General features: G+C 48.8%; 3 protein-coding genes across 3 annotated transcripts; 2 read left to right on the forward strand and 1 right to left on the reverse strand.

Moving 5' to 3' along the window:
• On the forward strand, positions 2,103–3,046 carry LOC8054910 (late embryogenesis abundant protein Lea14-A). The gene is made up of 2 exons (XM_002455935.2): positions 2,103–2,428; positions 2,559–3,046. Exons 1-2 carry the CDS (start codon positions 2,136–2,138, stop codon positions 2,809–2,811), a joined length of 546 nt encoding a protein of 181 aa, XP_002455980.1. The 5' UTR covers positions 2,103–2,135; the 3' UTR covers positions 2,812–3,046.
• On the forward strand, positions 6,934–12,578 carry LOC8084854 (protein SGT1 homolog). Its single transcript, XM_002455936.2, has 10 exons — positions 6,934–7,205; positions 8,180–8,249; positions 8,362–8,486; positions 8,770–8,908; positions 9,134–9,230; positions 9,313–9,378; positions 10,289–10,427; positions 11,807–11,889; positions 11,989–12,093; positions 12,187–12,578. The coding sequence occupies exons 1-10, from the start codon at positions 7,043–7,045 to the stop codon at positions 12,292–12,294; spliced, it is 1,095 nt and encodes a 364-aa protein (XP_002455981.1). The 5' UTR covers positions 6,934–7,042; the 3' UTR covers positions 12,295–12,578.
• Positions 12,449–15,138, reverse strand: LOC8084855 (probable WRKY transcription factor 27). The gene is made up of 3 exons (XM_002458145.2): positions 14,236–15,138; positions 13,881–14,006; positions 12,449–13,419 (listed from the first exon to the last, which is right to left on the reverse strand). Exons 1-3 carry the CDS (start codon positions 14,898–14,900, stop codon positions 12,969–12,971), a joined length of 1,242 nt encoding a protein of 413 aa, XP_002458190.1. The 5' UTR covers positions 14,901–15,138; the 3' UTR covers positions 12,449–12,968.

The following is a 24,015-nucleotide window of genomic DNA, read 5'->3' on the forward strand; positions in this document are numbered from 1 at the left end:
GCCACACACCATGAGGCAAGGGTTGTTAAGATGCCATTTGGTCATGCCATTTCTTCTACCCTAGGAAACTGTAATTTTCTATAAGCGGATCTAAGGAGTCAACTGCACCATGAACAACCAATGATCAAAACCCATGCCAAAGACGTGGCCCTTGACCACTACAAATTGGGTGAGTATCCCATTTGCGAGGAGAGTGTTTCAACCAAGAGTTATTACCAACATGTCACAAGAAGTTGGAGGAGGCAGTGGAGATAATGACATGTGAGTCGGGAGATGATAGAGGACATGTGAGGACAACACCGTAGTAGATCTTAGTGTATTCATCAACTGGAAGTAGTGGAGGGGAAACATCAATATCAGTGAACACATCAAAATGGAAACATGTTCTATTGCTAGAGAAGATCATATGACCAAAGGAAGCACCTCTAAATGCAAACTTATCCAAAGCACCTGGTGGACAGTTATTTCCATAACAGATAGAAAGCAAAGGAATATGAGAACACAACAAAGTATCTTGGCTAGCTAGATCAGTGACATAACATGGGCATTTGGGTAGAGAGATTGATAGAAAGCAAAGGAATCTGAGAATACAACAAAGTATGTTGGTTGGCTAGATTAGTGACATAACATCGACATTTGGGTAGAGAGAAGAGAGTTGTTTGTGGCAACATTTGGAAAAGGGCAAGCGGAGCAGAATGAGACATTAGGATCAAGGAGAAGAGGCAGAAACCATGTATACAAGGTAGATTTGGATGGGTAAGAGAAGAAAACAGAGCGCCAAGGGTGGCAAGAAGCTGCAAAGGCAAGAAGGTCAAGGAACGAGCCCAACAATGCAACAATGGAGTGCACCAGGCCATCTGGGAGGCCTGCCCAATCTCAAAGCTCAAATATAACTTTTACAGGTGAAAGCAGCTTCTATGTGACAGATTTCTAAACCCAAAGCAAACATTAGTAGATTGAACTGGATATAATAAAGAAAACAAAGCTCTGGTAAATTTAAACGAGACATGGCTAGCACGTATGGTTTCTCATAATGTCAATTATATGTATAAGAATGCAGAACAAAACATGCAAAAGCGAAACAACGATTCTTGTTATGCCCATGGTTGGATTATATGGATATTTCTGTTTTTGCTAAGATAATGCATACTTGTGCAATATAAAGTCTTTTGAGCACTATCCCAGTGTCCCTTCAATTAGTAATTTCAAAGAGCTAGACAACCATGATTTGTCATCTTTGATCTATGAAATATCAACTATAATCACCATAAGATGCCCTTAATAAAAACTGATGGTACTCCTTTACACGGTTAATGGGGGGCTTGGTCCCTTCCCTTTATACATAAGAATACCAAAATTTAATAAATACTACTACTAGTTCATTAAGATTTGGATACTTGCAATAAACAACCAAAATAAGAACCAAACGTTACTACATTTGGGGATCCAAAGAAAACAATGGAGGCAAAGGCAAAGGGGGAGAGGGTACAGCTAAGATGAGCAATTAGCGTACATGTGTCATGCCTGACCAGTGGACTGTGAGCGGAGGTGCGACAGTGAGATCCTTCTCCGGCAGTTCCGTGCTGCCTTTGAGCTGGACGAGGGACAACCCAATGATTTGAGTATGAAACGATTTCTTAACTTAAGAGTTGTTTCTTTCATATTCGCTTTCTAAAGTTTGTCTCAACTGTGACTCAGTGAAGACTGAAGACACTATTTATACATATTTGGATTTTCCGCTTTATATAAAACTTTTACGTATGCACAAAACTCCCTTTTCTAGGATTTCTAAATACCAAGTGATCTAATGGTGTATGCCATCAAAATCAAATTGACGTACACCTTTAAATTTGAAGATACCAAGTGATCCAACGGTGTATGGGATCACGCATGTGATGTGAGTCTGTATGTTCCGCGCGTAGTCGACACACCATGCATGTGACGGTGGTGCATGCAACATGGCCAGGCAGGCACAGAATGCACGGCTCGCGTTCTCCGCCTCACATAAAGGCTGGCGCTTTCCTCTCCTATTTTTCCTCACACATGCGGTTCCACTTCCCATTTTTGCCTCCGTCCACGTCGAGGGACACACTACCTGCGGACGCTCGTAGCAAGATCGTCCCTATTCCCCAAAAATGAGCAAGGAAGAGGAGGTGCGATCCAGCGGTGCCGTCATGGATGCGGGAGGGGAGGAGGAGAGACGGGAGAAGAGCGTCGGCCTGATGGCCGGCCTGGTAGACAAGGCCAAGGGCTTCGTGGTGGAGAAGGTGACACAGATCCCCAAGCCCGAGGCAGCGCTAGATCGCGTCTCCTTCCGGAGCATCAGCCGCGAGGGCGTCGAGCTGCACAGCCACGTCGATGTCAGCAATCCCTACTCGCACCGCATCCCTATCTGCGAGATCACCTACACCTTCAAGAGCGCTGGCAAGTACGTCATGCATGCATGTCCCTCTCTCATACCACAAATGGCCGCATTCTGATTTTGTTTAATTTCATATGCCATACACTCATACTTGATCTCTCTCACCCATGGTGGTTTGTTCCTGTATGAATCCTAGGGTGATTGCGTCGGGCACGATGCCCGACCCCGGGTGGATCGCGGCGAGCGGCAGCACCAAACTGGAGCTGCCGGTGAAGGTGCCGTACGACTTCATTGTGACGCTGATGAAGGATGTGGGAGGGGACTGGGACATTGATTATCTGTTGGAGGTGGGGCTCACCATCGACCTCCCCATCATCGGCGCCTTCACTATCCCGCTCACCACTGAAGGCGAGATCAAGCTCCCCACCTTCCGGGACTTATTGTTTTAAGCAATTCAGATGTTTGGAAAATGAATCGATTTGTTTATTTCATATCATAATTAGTGTTGTTCAAAGCAATGATGGTCGATTAGTAATATTTGGGCTTTTATATACAAGTATTTAGAGATTTAAAACTATCTCACAACGATGTGAGTTTAAGCTTGACCATTAAAAAAATTCTAACCTGATGTATAGCGAACATATATGGCCCCTATGACATGATTATTTTTATTGGAACGATATACATACGTGATCAATACAACTAACATGTGTGTCAAGATGTATGAGAAAAGTTCATCTAGAGCATCTCCAGCAATTCCCACAATCCGTTTCCAAAAATAGATTTTGGCCAAGATGAAGATAATACTGAGTCCAGCGATACACAAAAGAATAATTTTTGATCCCAATATATTTATGCTAGCCCAAAGTCCGAGCATATTTGCGCCCAGCTTCTGTGCACCACCTAATTGGGGATTCTGACCTTCTCATGTGCATTTGCATAGCCATGACCCTTTGTTAAGAGCACAATTGGATATATCCCCAACGAACTCATCAACTAGTTGTTGGAAACATGAACTTCAAAAGCCATGAGCATTGTATAATTTTGGTGACCACACCAAAGTGCTAACCATTAGAAGTTCCTTTTATTTGGTGGTTTCTCTAATTCCCCAAGGTGATGTCTAGAGAGGGAGAGGTAAATAGCCAATTTCAATTTTTAAAACCAAAGACACTAGAAAAGCTTGAGTAGAAACAAATGAGGTCCTAATAATTCTACGTGCACTAGCTATAGTTTTGCAATCATATGGTGATCAGCAACCTAAATAAGCCAAGTATCAAAGCAGTCTATGCTAGGTTGCTAGAATCAAAAGGAAAGTAATGGAAGAGCTAGAAACGAATGCCAAACAAGTGATGCCACAATGATTTATTCCATGGTTTAGTAACTTGTCGGTCACCTACATCCATGTTGAGTAAGCTCAAGGATCACCTCTCCTCTATCAGAAAGTGCTCTCAACGCCTCTATCCACTAGAGTCACTATTTGCCTTCTCTAGCAAGGAAGAATGCAAAGCTCCTCAAAAGTCCTCCTTTGGAGCATCAAACAATGTTCAATCTGTATGCTAGTGCCACTGAATGTAATCTCTCAAAGCAAATGCACTTGAATCACACAAATCTCTTCAAATATGCAATCACAAGCAAGCAAATGAGAGTGTAGGGTTAGGTTGAGCTCTAATGTGTGTGGATATTAGCTAGGGGGTCCAAGAGTTGTGTCATGCCTAGCCAAGCCCTTTATAGATAGTCTCACACACCAAAAGAGCGCTATATTTTTACTGGGCTAAAAATAAAAGCACCAATGAGCTTTAGTGAGCACCATAGGCTACCTCTAATGGTGACTTGTGTGATGCACTATGCAGAAACTATATCAGTTAAACTCCGTTGAGTTCTTCAATGCACCACTGGAGAGCTTCAATGCGTGTAACGCCCCAAAGAACACAAAAACAACCCTCTCTAAAGCTACTCTCTGGTGCATCTCTCCAGTGGCACACCAAAGAGCTCTAGTGAGTGAATTTAAACATGGCAATCCCTCCTCTTGCATAGTTCCTGAGCTTCTCCGCCCCCTCTCTACACTAGAAGTTTAAGTCTATGTGCTAAAAAATAATCCTTGGGAGGAACATTGTTTCAAAGCTCTAGTGCACATCAGAGAGCTCCTATGAGTGTCAAAACACTCCACCAAGTTCATTTTTCTCAAACCTTTTCAAAGCACTAACTCCAAGCAACACATTTGAACCCCAAGTTAGCATCTTACAAACCTTCACTTGAAGCCACCTCTTCACTCAATCCTAATGCATGTGCAAAGTTAGATCTCATAGAGTGGCACTAGATAACCATTTTTGCAACTTGATTTGCCCCTTTTCATATTATGACTATCTAAACTAAAAATCTAGCCACTTCACTCCACTAGTCACCATGTGGCCGGTGAATGACAAAGACCTATGCATATACCTTTGCCTTCATAGTATCTTCCACTTCATTGTTTCTCCTTTTTGCTTACATATCTTAAACTTGTTGAGCTTTTGCACCTTCATGATCACGCCATCTCCACCTTGGGCTTCATGTAGCCAACAGTCTTGCCTGTGGACTACACTTGACCTTTTATCAGAAACCATTAGTCCGCAAATATTTTTATTACTTACCAAAACCTAAACATGACTCTCAACCTTTACTATTTGGTGCATCACTAGAGAGCTTTGATGCTCTCTTCTTTCTCCACTATGCCTGTGCAAAGTTTTATACTAAATCTCTAGTGTTAAAATCTGGTGTCCACATAAGAAGTATGCACTACTTCCAAATTTACCTCGAACATGGTTCACTCCATTTCTTTAATGCCTTCACCACCTCACCGGAGAGCTCATCTAAGTGTGTTTCTTCTCTCCAATTTGTCCAAGCTTCTCTTGTATTATGCCTTAAGCTTCGTGATTGTCATCTAGGGTTTTTCAATACTTATCTTCAATCTTTATTTGAGATGTTGATTCCTTTATTTTTGCCTTAGCTAGCTCAAGTCCTTCTCTTATGTTTATAAGACTAAGGGCATGTTTGGATATGCTCTCTAAACTTTAGAGCTAAAGTCTTCAAATAGAGAGTTAAAAGTTAGCTCTAAACTTTAGTCCACCTCACATTACAACTTTAGATCTCAAAAATGAACTAAAGTGCTCTAAGGTTTTTAGAGCTCTGTGCTCTAAGTACCTTGTACACTAGCAAACATTGTTAGTTCTAATGATTATGTTGTTATTGGAGCATTAAAATAACTATACTCTTGTTAGGTACATGTGGGGGTTGGACAAAAAACTTGTTGTGCCAGCTCGATGACTTGTTCCAAAATGTTCTAATTAAGCTTATTTTTCTTTAAAAATAAAAATAAGATGATTTTGAGTGACTTTTGACTTCGGCTTGACTCGATTTAAAGTTGAATCTCAGGCAATCATGATTCCATGATAAATAAGATTATGTTAGTTTTGAAGAAAGCTCGAAAAGTATAGTTCACTTGATATCCAACATATTTCTCACAATACGTCAATACCACTGTGCCTTACAATTGCTTCTCGCCATTTTTAAATTGCTAAAGCTTAAAATCTATTACATGTCATTTGTCGTAACTGTTTTTGCTATTCTGGCTATCTAAGGGCTAGCTTCTGCATTTATAGCGACATCTATGTAGCATTAATCTTAGCTTCCCTGTTCGTTTGAACCTATTAGCACTACTTTTCAGTCATGTAATAATATTTTTTCTCATAATAAATTAACATCAGCAGAAGCCTTTTTCAGCTAGCTGAACGGGTATTGCTTAGCGAGAGTCATTTCTTTTAAATTTAATCAAATATATAAATATATATATATATTGATAATATTTATGATGTTAATAAGTATTATTAGATTAACATTGAAAAATTTATCATAGTAAATATATTAAAATATATAAATGTTATATTTTTTAAAAAAATATAGTCAAACTTAAAAATTAATTTCTTAAAAAACGACACGTTTACTGTGTGTAAGCTCGATTGGGAATCTCTGGTTGCCCGTACATGCCCGCAACCAGCGAGGTTTGATGCTCACTAAAGAAAAGATAACAGCGAGGATCCCATCCCATGGCACATTCCTAGCCACAGTTCCAAGCAACACCATGACCATGAGATCTAATCTAGCTAGTCACCTTAACCACAGCACAAAATCACGAACCTGTTCCCAATTCGTGATGGATCAAATCAAATTACTGCTATATAAACAGAAGCAGCGGCCAGCGGAAGAGGTTAAACAAGTTGGAGTAAGGCCACTTGACAAGCCAGTCAGCAACTAATCAAATCTAACCAATCAATGAGCGGATCTCGAACCTTCCTAGTACCAAAATCATCATACGACCGACTAAGCACTTGATGCCTTGATCCGCACAAAAGAGCAAAAAGAAAAAAAGAAAAAAGCAGAACAGGCCCAAAGAGAGCACCCGCAGAACTTCCCCCGCAATTAACCCATGCAAAACTCAGGCCCGGCCCTGGCCTCGGCCTCTCCGGCCTTTACCGCATCGAACTTTCTAGAATCGCGCCACGGGCCCTTCAAAAGGCCGCGTCGTTAACCCCATCCATCCCTTCGCCTGCCCTGCCTGCCCACCTTCGAGTGACCTCGATTATTCTGTTCGCTCTCGCCCAAGTCATCGTCTGGTCGTCGCCCGCAGACGCCCGGGGGGCCGCCATGGCCGCGTCGGATCTGGAGAGCAAGGCCAAGGAGGCCTTCGTCGACGACGACTTCGAGCTGGCCGCCGAGCTCTACACCCAGGCCATCGACGCGGGGCCCGCCACCGCCGAACTCTACGCCGACCGCGCCCAGGCGCACATCAAGCTCGGCAACTACACTGGTGCGGGCAGTGCTCTTCCCCCCACACCCCCTCATCCTTCCTTGCTCTCTCCTACTACTCCGATAGGGTTTGATTCGATTGCTTGTGCGCTTACGTGTGGGGACACTAGTTCGGCGCGCGTGTGAATGTAACCGCAAGGGTTTGGTATAGCGCCGCGCGTTTTTTAGAAGGCGTTTGATTCGCTGTTTTGTTGTTGTGACGACTGAACTCGTGGCAATTCTAGGGTAGGGTGTGGGAGGTTAACGTCAGCCTTTGGTGTAGACCTGGCGATGAATCATGTGATTCGAATTTTAAAGAGGCACTATATGAATTGGGGTTTCAGAAATGGTCGGGTAGAGTTAAGTATATGATTAGCCAGAGTTGGGCTCGTTGTTGGCTGTTGTGTGGCCAGTAGAGTATGAAGATTCAGATTACTTCAAATGTCCAGAGCTAATTATGATGTTTGGGGTATAGCTTTGACTTGTGTGTTGCAAGGTATATTCCTAGTGCCCTACTTGTTGCCTGGCTGTGCGTGTGATACAGTTTATCTCAAGTTCCTGGTTTAACTCAAGTTCCCTAATTGCTGTGTCGGGATGTTTGTTGTAAGGTATGTCCCTAGTTTGCTACTGTCGTGGTGCTGTGCATGTATTTAGGAATGCAGTATTTGTTCACACTAAGAAATGGAATGCAAAGTTTGTCTCCTGTTTCATCTGAATCAGTAGGAACCATAAGAAACGCATGGTGTGGCTGTGATAAGAAGTGGTGTGTAAAGTTTGGCTTCAGTTACGTGTGAATCATTGTAACCTAATTACTAAAATAATAAACTACATGGTGTTGTCATTCATTGCAACCTCCTTTGTTTGTGTAACAACAAAGTGCACATGAGGTTTATTTTCTGTTTGTAGTGTTATTGATGCTACCACCATTGGCTTGTATATATATATTTTTTAAACACAATAAATTTATAGCACTAAAGGAATTAACTAAACTTGCAGAGGCTGTGGCGGATGCTAACAAAGCAATTGAACTTGATCCTACGATGCATAAAGCCTACTACCGGAAAGGGTTAGTGGCACTCTTCATTTTTTTCAATAAAAGTTATACATGAACACTCCCATAATTCCCTCTGCTACATTTTTATCTATATACTAAGTTATAATTTATTTCTTATTTACAGTGCTGCATGCATTAAGCTTGAAGAATACCAAACTGCAAAGGCTGCTCTTGAGTTGGGTTCTTCCTATGCATCAGGCGATTCAAGGTTTACTCGTCTATTGAAAGAATGTGAAGAGCGCATTGCTGGTGGGCAAAATTAAATTCAGTAGTGTGTGTCTGTGTATAACTGTATATAGCTGTGTGTCTGTGTGGGTGGTGGTGGTTTGTGTGTGTCTGTGTGTGTGTGTTGGGGGGGGGGGGGGCGGTAAATTGGGAATGCAGTGTGGCGCATGCTACTTCCTGATGATATGTGTCCACTTAGCTGCCTTGCCTGAGAAATGTTTGCAGCAGACTTGTGTACTGGAGAAAAATTATGTTTCAGTTCAATCATCTCATAGTATCTGCCCTGTTATTTGATTTATGTGTCCAGAGGAATCTAGCCAGGCTCCAGCAAAGAATGTTGAGCCTCCTGTGGCTGCTGCTGCTGCTACTGTTGAGGACAAGGAGGATGTCGCAAATATGGAGAATACACCGCCAGTGGTAGAACCCCCAAGCAAACCTAAATACAGGTAGCTAGTGTAAATTCCTAGAACTCTTTGAACCACCTAGCTCATACTGAATGCTATGTAATCAAACCACTTTACCTTTTTCCAGTACAGATTTTTTACTAAGCTTATTCTAATTCGGGGGCCATACAAGGAGGAAAGCAAAATGCTTCTCCCTTACTGAAATTAATGTCAAGCATGAGTAGCTAGTTTTTTGCTAAAATTTTCTCTTAAATAATTGTGCTGCAGGCATGACTACTACAACAGTGCCACAGAAGTGGTTTTGACAATATTTGCTAAGGGTGTTCCCGCTGATAGTGTAGTCATTGATTTTGGTGAACAGATGGTGTGTTCTGCTCATGTTATTATTATTATTATAGTTCTTTTGTCTTTTTTACTGTATTCACTGATCTTGTTTCTCATTTTAGTTAAGTGTGTCCATTGAAGTCCCTGGTGAAGAACCATACCATTTTCAGCCCCGTCTGTTTGCTAAGGTAATCACTCTCCATTCTATGTTGATGTTGCTTTTCATTCTTACTAAGGTGTAAGTTACACCGTGTAACCTATAGCTAGCACCTTCCCTTCAAGACAAGGGTCAGATACTGATTACTGAATATAAATTTATTTACGACTTCTAGGCGCTGATTCTCAATCAAAAGGTGAAGAGTGGAAAATTTAAACAACTTTAGGGAAACAAATAAAAACACACATATAAGCTTCACTTTACCTTTTTTCGACTGTATAAACACAGGCAATGGGGTTTCAAATTAAGATGTTGCTTTGTGTTATTTTTTAAAGAAGTATTTAGGAGGTCATGTGCTCAACTGTGGATGTTTGTGGTTAACATTAACCCCTGTGAAGTTCAACCACCTAAATTTTTTGTGATTTAGCAAAAATGGTTAGCTATAAGACATAATAGTGTTTCATTCAAAGATTTGGGTTTATACACAGCACTGCCTTTCTTTTTTCTTCATCATATATAATGCAGTCGATACAATTGTTTTGATAAGCATAGAATGACTTGAATTTGTGAATTCCAAAAATTGCTTCAGCAGCATATTAGGTTTGTTTTTGGATCTGCTCTTGGTAAATAATTTTGAATGCTAGTATAAAATTCATGTATATTAGGTTTCAGAATGATTGTTTGTTAGTTTGTGGAAACTAAATTGATGTTGCATTTTTGTTCTCTCTTTTTTCCTTTGGAGTGACCTACAAAACCAAATAAGACCTGGTAATGGAGCCATTTTCTTTTGGTCTGTTGACATGGGGGCCTGTTGTTTAAATTCCGCAAAGCATTGCTTGTCAATCCAGTTATGTTTGTGGACTATTTGTAGTTATCTGATTAGCTTACTGAATATCCTTTATTTATGTGTGAATAAATGTTTTTATATTGTTGGAAATCAGATTATCCCTGAGAAATGCAAATATCAAGTCTTGTCCACCAAGGTCGAAATACGCCTTGCAAAAGCTGAGCAGGTGACATGGACAACCCTGGATTATAGCGGAAGACCAAAGGCTGTTCCCCAGAAGATAAGCACGCCAGGTAATATATCTTTGAACTATTGCCACTCATCATGTCCGAGTCTATAGTTTTTTTTTTTTGTTTTTTTGGAAGGTGAGTCTCTATAGTTAGGAAACTGTGGTCATGATTTAGAGCACGTTCGGTGGAGCTCCCGCCGGCTCCGGCTCCGCAACTGTAGGGGTACTGTGGCATACCCAGTAGAGCACCAAAAACGTGGCTCTGGCAGCTCCTAATCATTCCCTGTTCATTTGTGCCAGAGCCAGAGCCTTTTTTTTGGCAGCTACAGTGATATATAGTCAGGCACCTTTTCAGTGCTAACTCTGAGTTGTGGGTAGGCCAGAGTTCTGAATTTGCTTTTGTTTCTTTGACCATCTTGTGGTTGCTGGATGCTTTTATATGGGTATTTTTCTACCTCTATACCCTTCTATTGCTCAGTTCCATATCATTCCCCTACCTTACATTAGTTTGCACACTGCCCCCTGAAACTAGTTTCATGCCTGAAGTTTATAATACTGGATATTAGAATTATTGTGCAATTAGATGAATGGAATGAAAACCTGCATGTTGCACGAATGTTGACATACATGATATTCATTACTATGGCATATTAGGGAAATTATGGTTAATGGTGTATCATATTGTCATTCAAAAGGACTTTGATATTCAACATATGTGATATTCATTACTATGGCATATTAGGGAAATTATGGTCAATGTGTATCATAGACTGTTCATATCCTTTGCCCTAATTCAGCTATTTGAAGTATTGGTTCCGACAGAAGAAGCATAGGCATGTTGCTGCTTATCATTTATGAAAAATGAAAACTTCTAAAACTATGTTAGCATCACTATAATACTGCCAACCAGAAGTATTGTGCTTGTAGTTATGCAGCAATATTAACGAATACTCTTAGAGACCATCTGTTGAGGTGACCTCATCTTTGCTTTCCTTAGCAAGAATTTACTTTTTATGTATTCGTTAAATGAACTACCAAGTTAAGATATATGGAGTTTTGCACAATTTACTTTTACAGTTTCCCATTTCATGGTTCATGGATGGTCAATGGTTAAGCTTAAGTTATCGGGAACTGTGTACATGATAGATAGTTTGAGATGAACAGCCTTATCTAGATTATATTAGTTAGCTAAACAATCTGGATTGTTGTGCAAGTAACCGTACGGTGAGGCTACTAATTTGAGTGTGATGGATTTGTGCACATGTTAGTTTTGTAGTGTCCATTTCATGGTTCATGGATGGTCTGTACATGATCTACAGTTTGAGGTGAACAGATTTCTGTAGATAATAAAATGTTGGCCAATTAACAATCTGGATCATTCTGTTTCTTGAACTGTCTTGTATTTTCTTACAGAGACATTTTATTTGTGTATATGTTCTGCAGCTGAAACAGCCCCAAGACCTTCATACCCATCTTCAAAGGCAAAAAAAGACTGGGATAAACTGGAAGCTGAAGTCAAAAAGGAGGTTTGATCAAGATTCCCACTTAGTATATATGTACCAATCTTATTGCTGCAACTTAGCTTTCTCGAATATGAATGGGGTTGCATGACTTGTCTGCATCAGGAGAAGGAAGAAAAACTTGATGGTGATGCTGCATTGAACAAATTCTTCCGTGACATCTACAAGGATGCTGATGAAGATATGCGGAGGGCCATGATGAAGTCATTCGTACGTGATCTTTGGCCCAGCTACTACTAGATTTGGATCCAGCTATATTTTATGTCTATATATACTCACGTATCCTTTTGCCTGTTCCTGCAGGTGGAATCTAATGGCACTGTTCTCTCAACCAATTGGAAAGATGTTGGATCAAAGAAGGTGGAAGGGAGCCCTCCTGATGGTATGGAGCTCAAGAAGTGGGAATACTAAAGTTCGGACTTGCCCGTCTTTTGTAAATCCAGGTCTTTGGAAATTATGATCTAGTAACGTCCACCCATTTGGGTGCTGAGCTTGGTTAAAGTCTTCTGCTTTTTGTAAGCTTTCTGTATGACAGTCTAGCGTGTCTGAGTGCTGCTTGCCGTAGTTTTTGATGGACATATCATGGTATGCTATTCTGTGGTATCAACATCTGTGGTAACAAAGACAGTAAAACTATAATCTGTGGAATGCCTATTCTTTTTGGTCTAAAGATGTTTTTCTTGTTAGCAAAGCCATATTGTGATCTTCACAACTGAATATAGTACTCTGCAGTGACTTATGTTACATTGGTTTACCGTTGGAATAGTCGCATTTGCGTCTGTGGTGGATGAATTGAATCTATGGGATATGGTATTAATGTGTCGGCGTTTTACTTGGTTCCAGGTCTGTTGCCTGGTCCATGTGCTCGGTACAGCCAAGGTGCGCCTGAATTTTAGGAGTACAAAAATCAATGCGCACCGACTTCTCGGAGATTACGCAAGTACAACGGAAATTGAGCCCGTTAGTTTTCGGGATCCTGTTTGTCAGAAACGCGCACAAAAAAGACGCCTATACATAGCTTCTCTTCGAGGCGAGATCTTTTCGTCCTCTATTGCAATTCAAGGTTCTGAAGTTACGGCGCCGACCTAGAGGGAGAGCCGCCGTCCCAGCACGCCATCTTCCTCCTCCACGACGTGCTCGAAATCGAAGTCGTCGTCCACGGGCGCCAAGAGCTCGTCCAGGTCCATCCCCGCAGGCCAGAACTCGTCGTCGTCGATGGCTACCGCTATCTCCTCGCCGCCAAACTCCCCGGCCATTGATGACGACGTCTCGTTGTTACCATGCTCGCGGTCGCCGGCGCCACGGCCGGCCGCTTTCTCGACCGCCTGGCCCTGCTCGTGGCTCTTGGGAGAGGAGGCCGCGCCGGACGACGACGTCTTGTGGCGAGTAGTGCCCGCGAGCGCGTTGAGCTGCGTGGGCACGGGGTGGCAGTGCTCGGCCATGTACGTGACGATGAGGACCCCGGGCTTGGCCGGGCTGCGCTCCACCAGCTTCCGCGCCATGCACCCCTTCATGCTGCTGCACTTGTAGTACCCCCTGCGGTCACAGATATCCCATCGCAACAGGGCATTAGTTCGTTCTTCGTTGAGCCTGCGGGTCAGCAGCAGCAGCCACAAGGTCAACTGCGAGCACGCAGTACGGCTACCGAATTGTCTTGTAGTACTACAAAATGTACACGTGACGTGCAGTGCGACCAAAGCTGCTTGATGATGCCCAAGTGGCATGGCGTTTTATTCTTGTGGCTGAACTATCATCAAAGCTCCCAACTAGGACATCTATGTGAAGCCTCAAGGATGGCGTTTCCCCCCTTTTTCTTCTTTGCTATAATAATTTTTTTTTTAAAAAAGGTGGCAATAATTAAGGTGTTGGGATCCTACCAAGTTGAGTGCTCTGCAGACAGTCAACGATCGACGATAAGGCTAGCTAGCTATACCGGGCGAGCAAGCAGTGAGTGCAACGCGTGGAAAGTATGCAAGGCGAGGGTCAAAGGCAGTTACCGTGGATAAGGCGAGCCCTTGATGGGCTTTTGGCCATACTTGCGCCACGCCCACGGGTCCGACGACGACGAGCCGCCGTCGGCCACCGGCATCTCGCGCACCACCTTCTTCAGCTGGCTCTTCTTGCTGTCATCATACCACAACCATGGAGAAGACAAAAAGGAAAGCAATAAGCCATCGCAGTCGTGCAGCACTTCATTCTAGTTCTCTAACCAAATCATGCACGCAAAATTAAGCCTAAAAAAGGAATCTTGCACTAAATCTGTGTCGGCATCTTCACGGTATGGTTCTATGCTAGCTAGTACACACGATGATGGATGGAGTTTGAGCCACAGCAACAGCATCGGTACGGTACCTTCTTTTCGGCCGCGGCGTGCGCGCGCCTGGCTTCCGGCCTGGCGGCGACGCCCTCTGCTGCATCCCGGACGTGGACGCGGCCCCCGCTGGGAAGGAGATCATCACCTCGCGCTCGCCGCGCCCGTTGTCCCCCGCGCGCGGCGACGGCGCGACGACCGGCATCAGGAACGGCTTGTGATCCAAATCCAGGTACTCGAGGTCGTACAGGAGCGCCGCGGCCTTGGCCGCCACGGGCGGCGGCGCCCGCTGCTCCTGTCCCCGGACAGGCACAGGCACAGGCACAGCCACCGGCGTCGGCGGCGTGGCACGCGCGCCGGGCGGACGCTCCGGCGGCGCCGCCACGGGCGTGGTCGTCGTCGGCTCCGGCGGCGCTGCGTCTGGCTCCGCCCTCGGCGCCGCGGGGTCCGGGTGCGCGGCGACGCTGCCGCAGCTCCTGACGACGGCCTGCAGGTCCCAGTCGTTGAAGTGCTCCGCCATGCGCAGCAGCACGCCGCGCATGAACCACGACCGGGCTCTCCGCGCTGGAGCCTTTGACGAGCACAGAGGGGACGCGTGCGTGCTGCTCCTCTCCTGCCCGTATGCGGGGGACTGGAGAAGGAGGAAGGGGTGGGTTGACTTTTGGCACTGACAGTCCAGCAGGGCCCTCCCCCCGCACGCGCGCATATATACTCCATACGCGTATACGTATGTGTAGGAGTATTCGGACGCGCAGGCCGGTGGGGGGCCGCCGTCGGTCTGCAGAGACGCGGCACGGGACGGCGCGGGGGACTCTTCTACCCGCAGGCGGCAGGCCCGATCTTCTGCGATGGGATTGGGATGCGATGCGAAGTCAACCCGCTGCCAGCAAGTGGTGGGCACGGCGGCAGAGCAGCAGCGGCAGGGATAAAAAAAAAAAGGAGAGATCGCGCCAGGATTTGCATCCCTAGTAGCCCCTAGGCGAGCGCGTTGCGGCTGGTTTCTGCCTTTGGCCTTGTTTAGTTCACCCTGAAATCCAAAAAGTTTTCAAAATTTCCTGTCACATCGAATCTTGCGGCACATGCATGAAGCATTAAATATAGACAAAAATAAAAACTAATCACACAGTTTGACTGTAAATGACGAAATGAATCTTTTGAGCCTAGTTAGTCCATGATTGGATAATATTTATCAAATAAAAACGAAAATGCTACGGTACCAAAATCCGAAATAATTTCGGAACTAAACAAGGCCAGTGGAAGGGATGCTGCTGCTGCTGCTGTGTGGGCAAGTACACTTGTCAAAAGGGGGGCGGTCCGGGGCCCGCAGCCCCGGTGGTCGACGTCGTCGTCGTCGTGCTTGGCTAGGCTTTTTCGTGTTGTTCTCTTTGACTCTGCTCCAAATGTCAAAAGGGAGAGGAGAGAGAGACATGGTGCTGGACTGGAAGATTTGAGCCCAGTCTCACCCGTGTATCATCATAAAGAAGCCTGCTGCAGGCTGAGTGAGGCGTGGGAATAATAAACAGGAAATTATAATATGATGATGAATCGTTTTTACAGTTACTTGCACCCACCCTCTTTTTATTAATTATTTTTATACTACACTCCGTATATATACTTCGGTCCCCATTATTGGTCGCGCTTGACTACTACTATAGGCAGGCGTCAGTTATTCTCGTTCCGATCTCACTGACCCTGCGCAAATGTCAAAGGGCAGAGACGAGGAGGGATCTGTCCTGCTACGTGGATCCTGTAAATTATCGCGCGCGCGCGCGTGTGGGGTCGCGGTGCGGAGCAGGGCAGGCAGACGAGCAGCCAGGCCAATAGCCGCGGCGATGAGTGGTAAAGTGCCGCGGGAGTGAGGCGCTTTTGGACACGAAAACGACACGCGCGCGCCGGCCGCTAGAGGCTAGATCGAGCATTGTTGCCGCCGTGCGCGGCCGTCGTCGAGTGCGCGCGGGGCCGGGGCAGGGGCCTGGAGTCTGCACGCATTATTTGTGCCGGCCCCGACGACGACGACGCCCGATCTCCCCGGCCGCCCGGCCGGCCCGGCCGCTTTTCTCGAACGGTCCACTGCAGGTGCCCCATGCCATGGACAGCAGCAGCGGGGAGGAGGATCTCGCGCGGCGTATAGTAGTCTGCCGCCTGCCGGTGCCGGGGCTCCTACGTTGCGGGAGCCACGCACGCACGCATGCATGCAAATAGGCAGAGCAGGAGACAGGCGAGTGCGGCGGGTTTTTGGTTAAAGTTTGGTGTGCCGAATGCATTAGCTAAGCCGGTGCGTATGGTCCGGTCGGTCTGTCTGTCCGCGTTATCTATCGCTGGCTCCCGGCGGATGGATGGATGGCCACCACCACCACCACCGCACCTCCCAGCTTGTTTGTTAGGTTTGGGCGCGTGCTCAAGCTCAACCGCAGCGGCGGCACTGCAACCCATCGATGATGGATGGTTGACACGTGACTGCGTTTTTTTTAAAAAAAAAAAGTCGTGTCGCGATCGCCTACCTGACTTTGATTGAAGCAACTGGCGGCAGCAGTAGGTCCGGTCCATCTGCACTTTTCAAATGGCTGGCTAGTTCGTGACACACTGCACGTAGGTGCCAGGCTTCGATCTCCCGGTATCTGTATTCTTCTTCTTTGCAAGTTGCGACGTTTTCTTTTTCTTCTTCCTAGGATATGGGGCTGTTCTTTTAGCGTCACAAAGCTTTCTGTTGGATACCATAAAAAAGATACCCAAATCAGAATAATAAAAAAACGTAAAAAACAGAGCATATTAACCATAATCACCGGGGCACGGTCTCCAGCTCATTTGACCCCTCAGGGCCTCGGACGCAAGTTCCGACTCGCCCGACCCCTCAGGGTCTCGGACGCAAGTTCCGTCTCGCCCGATCCCTTCTGGGCTCAGGCGCCGGACCCCGCTCCACCAGGTCAACAAGACTTCCACCATACAGCGCCCGTACCCACGAAGTGACAAGCGCGATGACTCCCATACCGCAACAGGGTAGGGTGCCGACTGTTCCAACCACCCTGGTCACTTTGGCCTTACCTCTTTCACTATGCAATCTTACCTCTTTCACTGTGGCGTACTGCCTTACAGTAAAAAAGGGGATGGGGAAGGTCAACCAGCGTCACTGTCTGCTGTCTTCTCCCACTATTAACAGGACGATCAGCAGTATCACCGATCCGACCCCCTGACTCTTACAGGGCTCGGTAACCCTCTACAGGAGCAGCCATGCTGTCAACCATCCCTCAAGGACGAGATGGACCAGCTTCAACAGGGTCGGGACTGTGGCTTCACCATTCAACAGAAGAAATCTACTCATGTAAATACTTGTCTTCCCTTGAGGCTATAAAAGGGGAGCCAGGGCTCACAACTAAGGACAAGTTCAGAAGGTTCACACACACGACCACCACACTCCTTCACAGAGCAGCGATCAGCACTCTGTCCACCACTAAGCCGAGACCTGGGACTTAGCCCTCTCTCGCAACCTGCTTGTACCCCCTACTACAAGCACCTTTGGGTGCAAGGTTATACAGAACCCCCAATCACACTGGACGTAGGGCATTCTTGGCCCGAACCAGTATAAACCCTCTGTGTCTCACTTGCATCACCATCCAAGTTTGGGTAGTCACGCAGACTTACACTCGTTATTGCCTAGACCACGAGTATAGACGCCGACAGTTGGCGCGCCAGGTAGGGGCCTTCCGCGTGACGCTCACCTGTCCCTACTGGGAAGGCTTGGATGGCAGACGGATTTCACCCGCTCCGCCGCGGCACCATCATGACGTTTGGGAGTTTGGAGTTCATGTCTCTCGGTTCCGGCTACGACATGGTCCTCCTCCCGCCATGTGGTGAAGTCGAGCCTAGTCCCGAGCCGATCCCACCACAGTCAGTGCGTGGGAGCCGTTCGGGACACCGTGCGGGGGGCACCCGGCGGGGGCGTCAGAGATCCAGGATCTCCGACCCTACCACTGAGGCCAGGACCTGTCCGGCCCTCCCCCCGCATATTCCTCATCAGGTCGCCCGTTCCTCCGGCCCGACGGGCGCTAGAGGAAGGACTCGCGGGGCATCAAGCTCCGCTCCCAGGACCAACAGAGGATCATCGCGGCCTCCCGTCCCGCCCCGGTCAAAGGGGAAGGCACGGCCCGCGCCCGTCCCCCGCAAGGGGGACAAAGGGGCCTCAGCATTCCGCCCTCCGCAGCCTGTGGATAGAGGGCAAACAGCGGCACCACCCGAGTTTTCTTTTGGGCTCAGGAACACAGCCGCCACCTACGCCTCTACCGTGAGCACTTCGTTAAGTGCATACACAGGCCTTCTAGGGCACCACTTGAGGTCTGCCCTGGACCTCATCTCCACGCCGCCCGTTTCGTCGTACCCAGAAGATCCCACCACAGGCGATGACGAATGGACCGGCGCTGACTTTTCCGGGTGTGGCGACCCGGAGACCTTCATGCGCTTCTTGGAGGCCAGCAACTACTGTCTCGGCTACTCCGACTCCGACGACGGGAGCTATGACCCGTCGCGAGAATGTTTCAACCTGGAAGTAGGGGGACGTCGCATAACGCCCAGGGGGGCGCAGGGCCCTCTAGGCAGGGGAATGCAACCCCACCTCCCAACCCTACTCCCGGGACCGATCCTGGAGCCCGAAGGGCAGCATCAGCCCCCGTAGGAGGACACCGCCCTGACCTCGAGCAGCTCGATGAGCTGGAGGCCAGGCTCGATGAAGAACGCACACGCCTCCGCCAACTCCGCGAAGCCCTGGTCCGAGACCCGACTGGCCGCGGAGACGGAGGCGAAGCTAGACGCCGCGCCCGAGACGTCAATCGTCGTATCGTCGAGGATACAGGGGGTGACGCCCCGGTCTTCAGCACGGCCAGCCAGAATGTGATGGCCGCTGCACTCCTCCTCAGGGCCATGCCCGAGCCGTCGACTCCTGAAGGAAGGAGAGTGCGCCAGGGACTACGTGGTCTCCTGGTGCAGGCTGTGGTACAAAACGCGGAGAGTTCTGCATCACAATCCCACGGCTCGAGACGCCAAGAGGACCGACCCCCTCCTAACAAGGCACCAACGGTGCAGGGTCCGCCGCCCCCTAATCCGCAGGGGGGCAACAGGGCCCCATCAGTCCACGAACGCGTCGGGGCTGACGCAGACGTTCGGGCCACCCTTGAGGCCAGGCGGCGTGACAGGAACGAAGCCGAGTCTCGACGCTATCGACCGCGCCAAGGTGGAAGGTACGACCCCGATCACGACCGCAGCACGTCTCCAGAGCCTCCGGGTCCCCGCGTCTTCAGCGAGGCCATACGCAGGGCTAAGTTCCCGGTGCGATTCCGACAGCCCGCCAACCTCGCCAAGTACTCAGGGGAAACCAACCCTGAGCTCTGGCTGGCAGATTAATGCCTAGCGTGCCAGCTAGGTGGAGCGGACGACGACCTGCTCATCATCCGCAACCTCCCGCTGCATCTAGCCGATACGGCTAGGGCATGGCTCGAGAACCTCCCTGAGCGCATGATCCACGACTGGGCTGACCTGGTCAGGATCTTTGTCGGGAACTTCCAGGGCACATACGTGCGCCCTGGGAACTCCTAGGATCTCAAGAGCTGCCGGCAGAAGCCAGACGAGTCCCTCCGAGATTTCATCCGGCGATTCTCTAAACAATGCACCGAGGTCCCCAACATCACGGACTCCGACGTCATCGGAGCCTTTATTTCCGGCACCACTTGCAAAGAGCTCGTACACGAGCTCGGTCGCAAGACCCCCACAAGCACTAGCCAACTGCTCGACATCGCCACAAACTTTGCCTCGGGCGAAGAGGCAGTGGGCGCCATCTTCTCCGACGTTTCAACAAAGGGGAAACAGAAGGCCGAGGCCACCGAGGCCTCAGGATCACGCGACCCCAAGAAGAAAAAGAAGGGACGCAAGGGGAGACAGGGTCAGCCGGACGACAACTTAGTCGCCGCCGCCGATCGCAAGAACCCCAAGTGGGCTCCTGCTGGCCCCGGTCTCTTCGACGAGATGTTGAAGAAACCGTGCCCCTATCACAGAGGACCAACCAAGCACACCCTTGAGGAATGCACTGTCCTCCGTCGGTACTACACCGACATCATCACCAAGGAAAGCGCTGAAGAGCCCCCCAAGGACGACGACCCTCAGGGGGAAGGTTTTCCCAAAATCAAGAACTGTCTCTTGATCTTTGGGGGACGTGCGGCTCGCCTCACTGCGAGTCAGAGGAAGCGAGAACTCCGAGAGGTTTGCGCAGTCACCGCGGCCACGCCCTCGTACCTTAAGTGGTCCGAGAGCGCAATCACGTTCGACCGACAGGATCACCCGGATCGGATCCCCAACCCCGGGAGCTATCCTCTGATCGTCGACCCAATCATCGCCGAGACCCGTCTCACCAAGGTGCTGATGGACGGAGGCAGCGGCCTCAACATCCTTTATGCCGAGACTCTGGCCCTCATGGGGATCAGTAAGTCCCGGCTAAGGAACGACACAGCATCATTCCATGGAGTGGTGCCGGGACATCGTGCCCATCCTCTCGGACAGATCGATCTGTCCATTTGCTTCGGAACCCTGACAACTTCAGGAGGGAGGTCCTCACTTTCAATGTGGTCGGATTCCCAGGGACCTACCACGCAATCCTGGGACGACCATGCTACGCCAAGTTCATGGCCGTCCCCAACTACACCTATCTCAAGCTCAAGATGCCGGGGCCAAAGGGCATCATCACCGTCAGCACGACCAGTCAGCACGCTTATTAGTGCGACGTCGAGTGCATTGAGCAAGCCGAGGCTCTGGCTGAGTCTCTGGCCATCCTTACCGGCCTCGGCGACTGCGACCAGGACGTCCCCGACCCCAAGCGTCACGCCGGGAGCTTCGAGCCGGCGGAGGAAACCAAGCTAGTCTTCCTCGACCCCGAAACCTCTGAGGGCAGGGCGTTGAGGATTAGCTCCAGCCTCGACCCCAAATAGGAAGTGGTGCTCGTCGACTTTCTCCGCGCAAACGCTGACATATTTGCATGGAGCCCCTCGGACATGCCTGGCATACCGAGGGAAGTCGCCGAGCACTCCTTGGACATCCGAGCCGGCTCCAAGCCCGTGAAGCAACGCCTGCGCCGATTTGACGAGGAGAAGCGTCGGGCCATCGGGGAAGAGATCCACAAGCTGCTGGCGGCCGGATTCATCAAGGAGGTATTCCATCCTGAGTGGTTAGCTAATCCCGTACTAGTCAAAAAGAAAAATGGGAAGTGGAGGATGTGTGTAGACTATACTAGTTTAAATAAAGCATGTCCAAAAAACCCCTTTCCATTACCTCGTATTGATCAGATAGTTGACTCCACCGCGGGATGCGAAATTTTATCTTTTCTTGATGCATATTCTGGTTACCACCAAATCAAGATGAAAGAGTCCGACCAGCTCGTGACTTCTTTCATCACCCCTTTTGGAATGTATTGCTACGTAACCATGCCTTTCGGCCTCAAGAACGCAGGGGCTACATATCAACGATATATGCTCCAGGTCTTTGGGAACCTTATAGGCAAAACAGTGGAAGCTTACGTAGACGACATTGTCGTCAAGTCCAGGAAAGCAAGCGGCCTGGTTGCCGACCTGGAAGAAACGTTCCAATGCCTCAGGGCAAAGGGGATCAGGCTCAACCCCAAAAAATGTGTTTTTGGGGTCCCCCGAGGCATGCTCCTCGGGTTTATCGTGTCCGAGCGAGGGATCGAGGCCAATCCAGAAAAAGTTTCGGCCATCGCAAACATGGGCCAGATTCGCAACCTAAAGGGAGTACAGAGGGTCATGGGATGTCTAGCCTCCCTAAGCCGTTTTATCTCTCGTCTCGGGGAAAAAGGGCTACCTCTGTATAGGTTATTAAGGAAATCCGAGCATTTTTCCAGGACCCCCGAGGCCCAGGAAGCCCTCGACAAGCTCAAAGCTCTGCTCACAAACCCTCCCGTCCTGGTGCCCCCCACCGAGGGGGAACCACTTCTTCTCTATGTCGCAGCTACCGATCAGGTGGCCAGTGCGGCTGTCGTGGTCGAAAGGAAGGAAAAAGGGCACGCCCTGCCGGTCCAAAGACCGGTGTACTTCGTCAGCGAAGTTCTATCCGACACAAAGACCCGATACCCCCAGATCCAAAAACTACTCTACGCTGTAGTTTTGACCCGGCGCAAGCTCCGCCATTACTTTGAGTCTCATCCAGTCTCGGTGATATCATCTTTCCCCCTGGGAGAAGTAATTCAGAACCGAGAGGCCAACGGAAGAATTGCTAAGTGGGCCATAGAGCTCATGGGTGATGGAATCACCTACGAGCCTCAGAAGGCCATAAAATCCCAAGTCCTGGCGGATTTCGTGGCAGAATGGACCGGGACTCAGCTCCCCCCACCACAGATCCAGCACGAGTGCTGGACCTTGTACTTCGACAGGTCTTTGATGAAAACCGGGGCCGGCGCGGGCCTCGTTTTCATCTCACCCCTCGGGGTAAAGATGCGGTATACGATCCGACTCCATTTCACCGCCTCAAACAACACAGCCGAGTACGAGGCCCTCGTCAATGGACTCCACATCGCAATCGAGCTCGGGATCAAACGGCTCGAAGTCCGAGGTGATTCTAGACTCATCATCGACCAAGTCATGAAGGAGTCTAGCTGCCACGATCCCAAAATGGACACGTACTGCAAAGCGGTCCGACGCCTGGAGGAAAAGTTCGACGGCCTCGAACTCAACCACGTGTTAAGGAAATGTAATGAGGCCGCCGACGCGCTTGCCAAGATGGCATCCGAGCGGGCCACAGTCCCCCGGATGTTTTTGTCAGCGACCTCTACAAGCCTTCCGTCGACTACAAGGGCGATGGGGGGTCGGACGAACTCCCGAACGAACCAAGTTCTGACCCCAGGGATTCCGCCGCTCCAGAGCAGGAGGCCATGGACATCGAACCAGAACCACCTGCGTCTGACGACTCGCCTGACTGGCGCTACCCCTTGCTTCAACGCCTCGTCAACGGCACTTTGCCCCCAGACCTGGCTGAGGCAAGGCGCGTGGCACGTCGCGGCAAGACCTTTGTCCTCCTTGACGGGGAGATGTATAAGCGCAGCCCCTCGGGCGTCCTTATGCGTTGCATCCCACGACAGGAGGGAATCAAGCTCCTGCAGGACGTACACTCGGGGGCTTGTGGCCACCATGCCGCGCCTCGGACGCTGGTAGGAAATGCCTTCCGATAAGGCTTCTACTGGCCCACAGCTGTGGCCGACGCCACTGAGATCGTGCGGACCTGTGAGGGATGCCAGTTTTACGCTCGGCAGATTCATCTCCCCGCTCAGGCCTTGCAGACTATCCCCATCACCTGGCCTTTTGCCGTCTGGGGCCTCGACCTGGTTGGGCCTTTGCAAAAAGCGCCTGGAGGCTTCACCCACGTGCTTGTCGCAATCGACAAGTTCTCCAAGTGGATCGAAGTCCGACCCATCACAAGGATCAAGGCCGAACAAGAAGTGCTGTTCTTCACAGATATCATGCATCGATTTGGAGTACCAAACTCCATAATCACCGATAACGGCACACAGTTCACCGGACGAAAGTTCCTGCAATTCTGCGACAGACACCACATACGTGTGGACTGGGCAGCAGTGGCTCACCCCAAGACCAATGGTCAGGTGGAACGTGCCAATGGCATGATCCTCCAGGGTCTGAAGCCCAGGATCTTCAACCGTTTGAACAAATTTGGAAAAAGATGGCTCAAAGAGCTACCGGCCGTGGTCTGGAGTCTGAGAACCTCCCGAAGTCGAGCCACAGGCTTCACCCCGTTCTTCATGGTCTATGGGTCGGAAGCCG

The sequence above is a fragment of the Sorghum bicolor genome, chromosome 3 (assembly GCF_000003195.3).
Source record: "Sorghum bicolor cultivar BTx623 chromosome 3, Sorghum_bicolor_NCBIv3, whole genome shotgun sequence".
NCBI lineage: Eukaryota > Viridiplantae > Streptophyta > Magnoliopsida > Poales > Poaceae > Sorghum > Sorghum bicolor.

Coding starts and splice junctions, on each gene's coding strand:
- LOC8084855 (XM_002458145.2), bottom strand. CDS start 14,900: ATGCGCGCGTGCGGGGGGAGGGCCCTGCTGGACTGTCAGTGCCAAAAG. Junction 14,007..14,235: donor ACGCCGCGGCCGAAAAGAAG/GTACCGTACCGA, acceptor GTATGATGACAG/CAAGAAGAGCCAGCTGAAGA. Junction 13,420..13,880: donor AAGGGCTCGCCTTATCCACG/GTAACTGCCTTT, acceptor CTGTGACCGCAG/GGGGTACTACAAGTGCAGCA.
- LOC8054910 (XM_002455935.2), top strand. CDS start 2,136: ATGAGCAAGGAAGAGGAGGTGCGATCCAGCGGTGCCGTCATGGATGCG. Junction 2,429..2,558: donor ACCTTCAAGAGCGCTGGCAA/GTACGTCATGCA, acceptor TATGAATCCTAG/GGTGATTGCGTCGGGCACGA.
- LOC8084854 (XM_002455936.2), top strand. CDS start 7,043: ATGGCCGCGTCGGATCTGGAGAGCAAGGCCAAGGAGGCCTTCGTCGAC. Junction 8,250..8,361: donor AAAGCCTACTACCGGAAAGG/GTTAGTGGCACT, acceptor TCTTATTTACAG/TGCTGCATGCATTAAGCTTG. Junction 9,379..10,288: donor AGCCCCGTCTGTTTGCTAAG/GTAATCACTCTC, acceptor GTTGGAAATCAG/ATTATCCCTGAGAAATGCAA.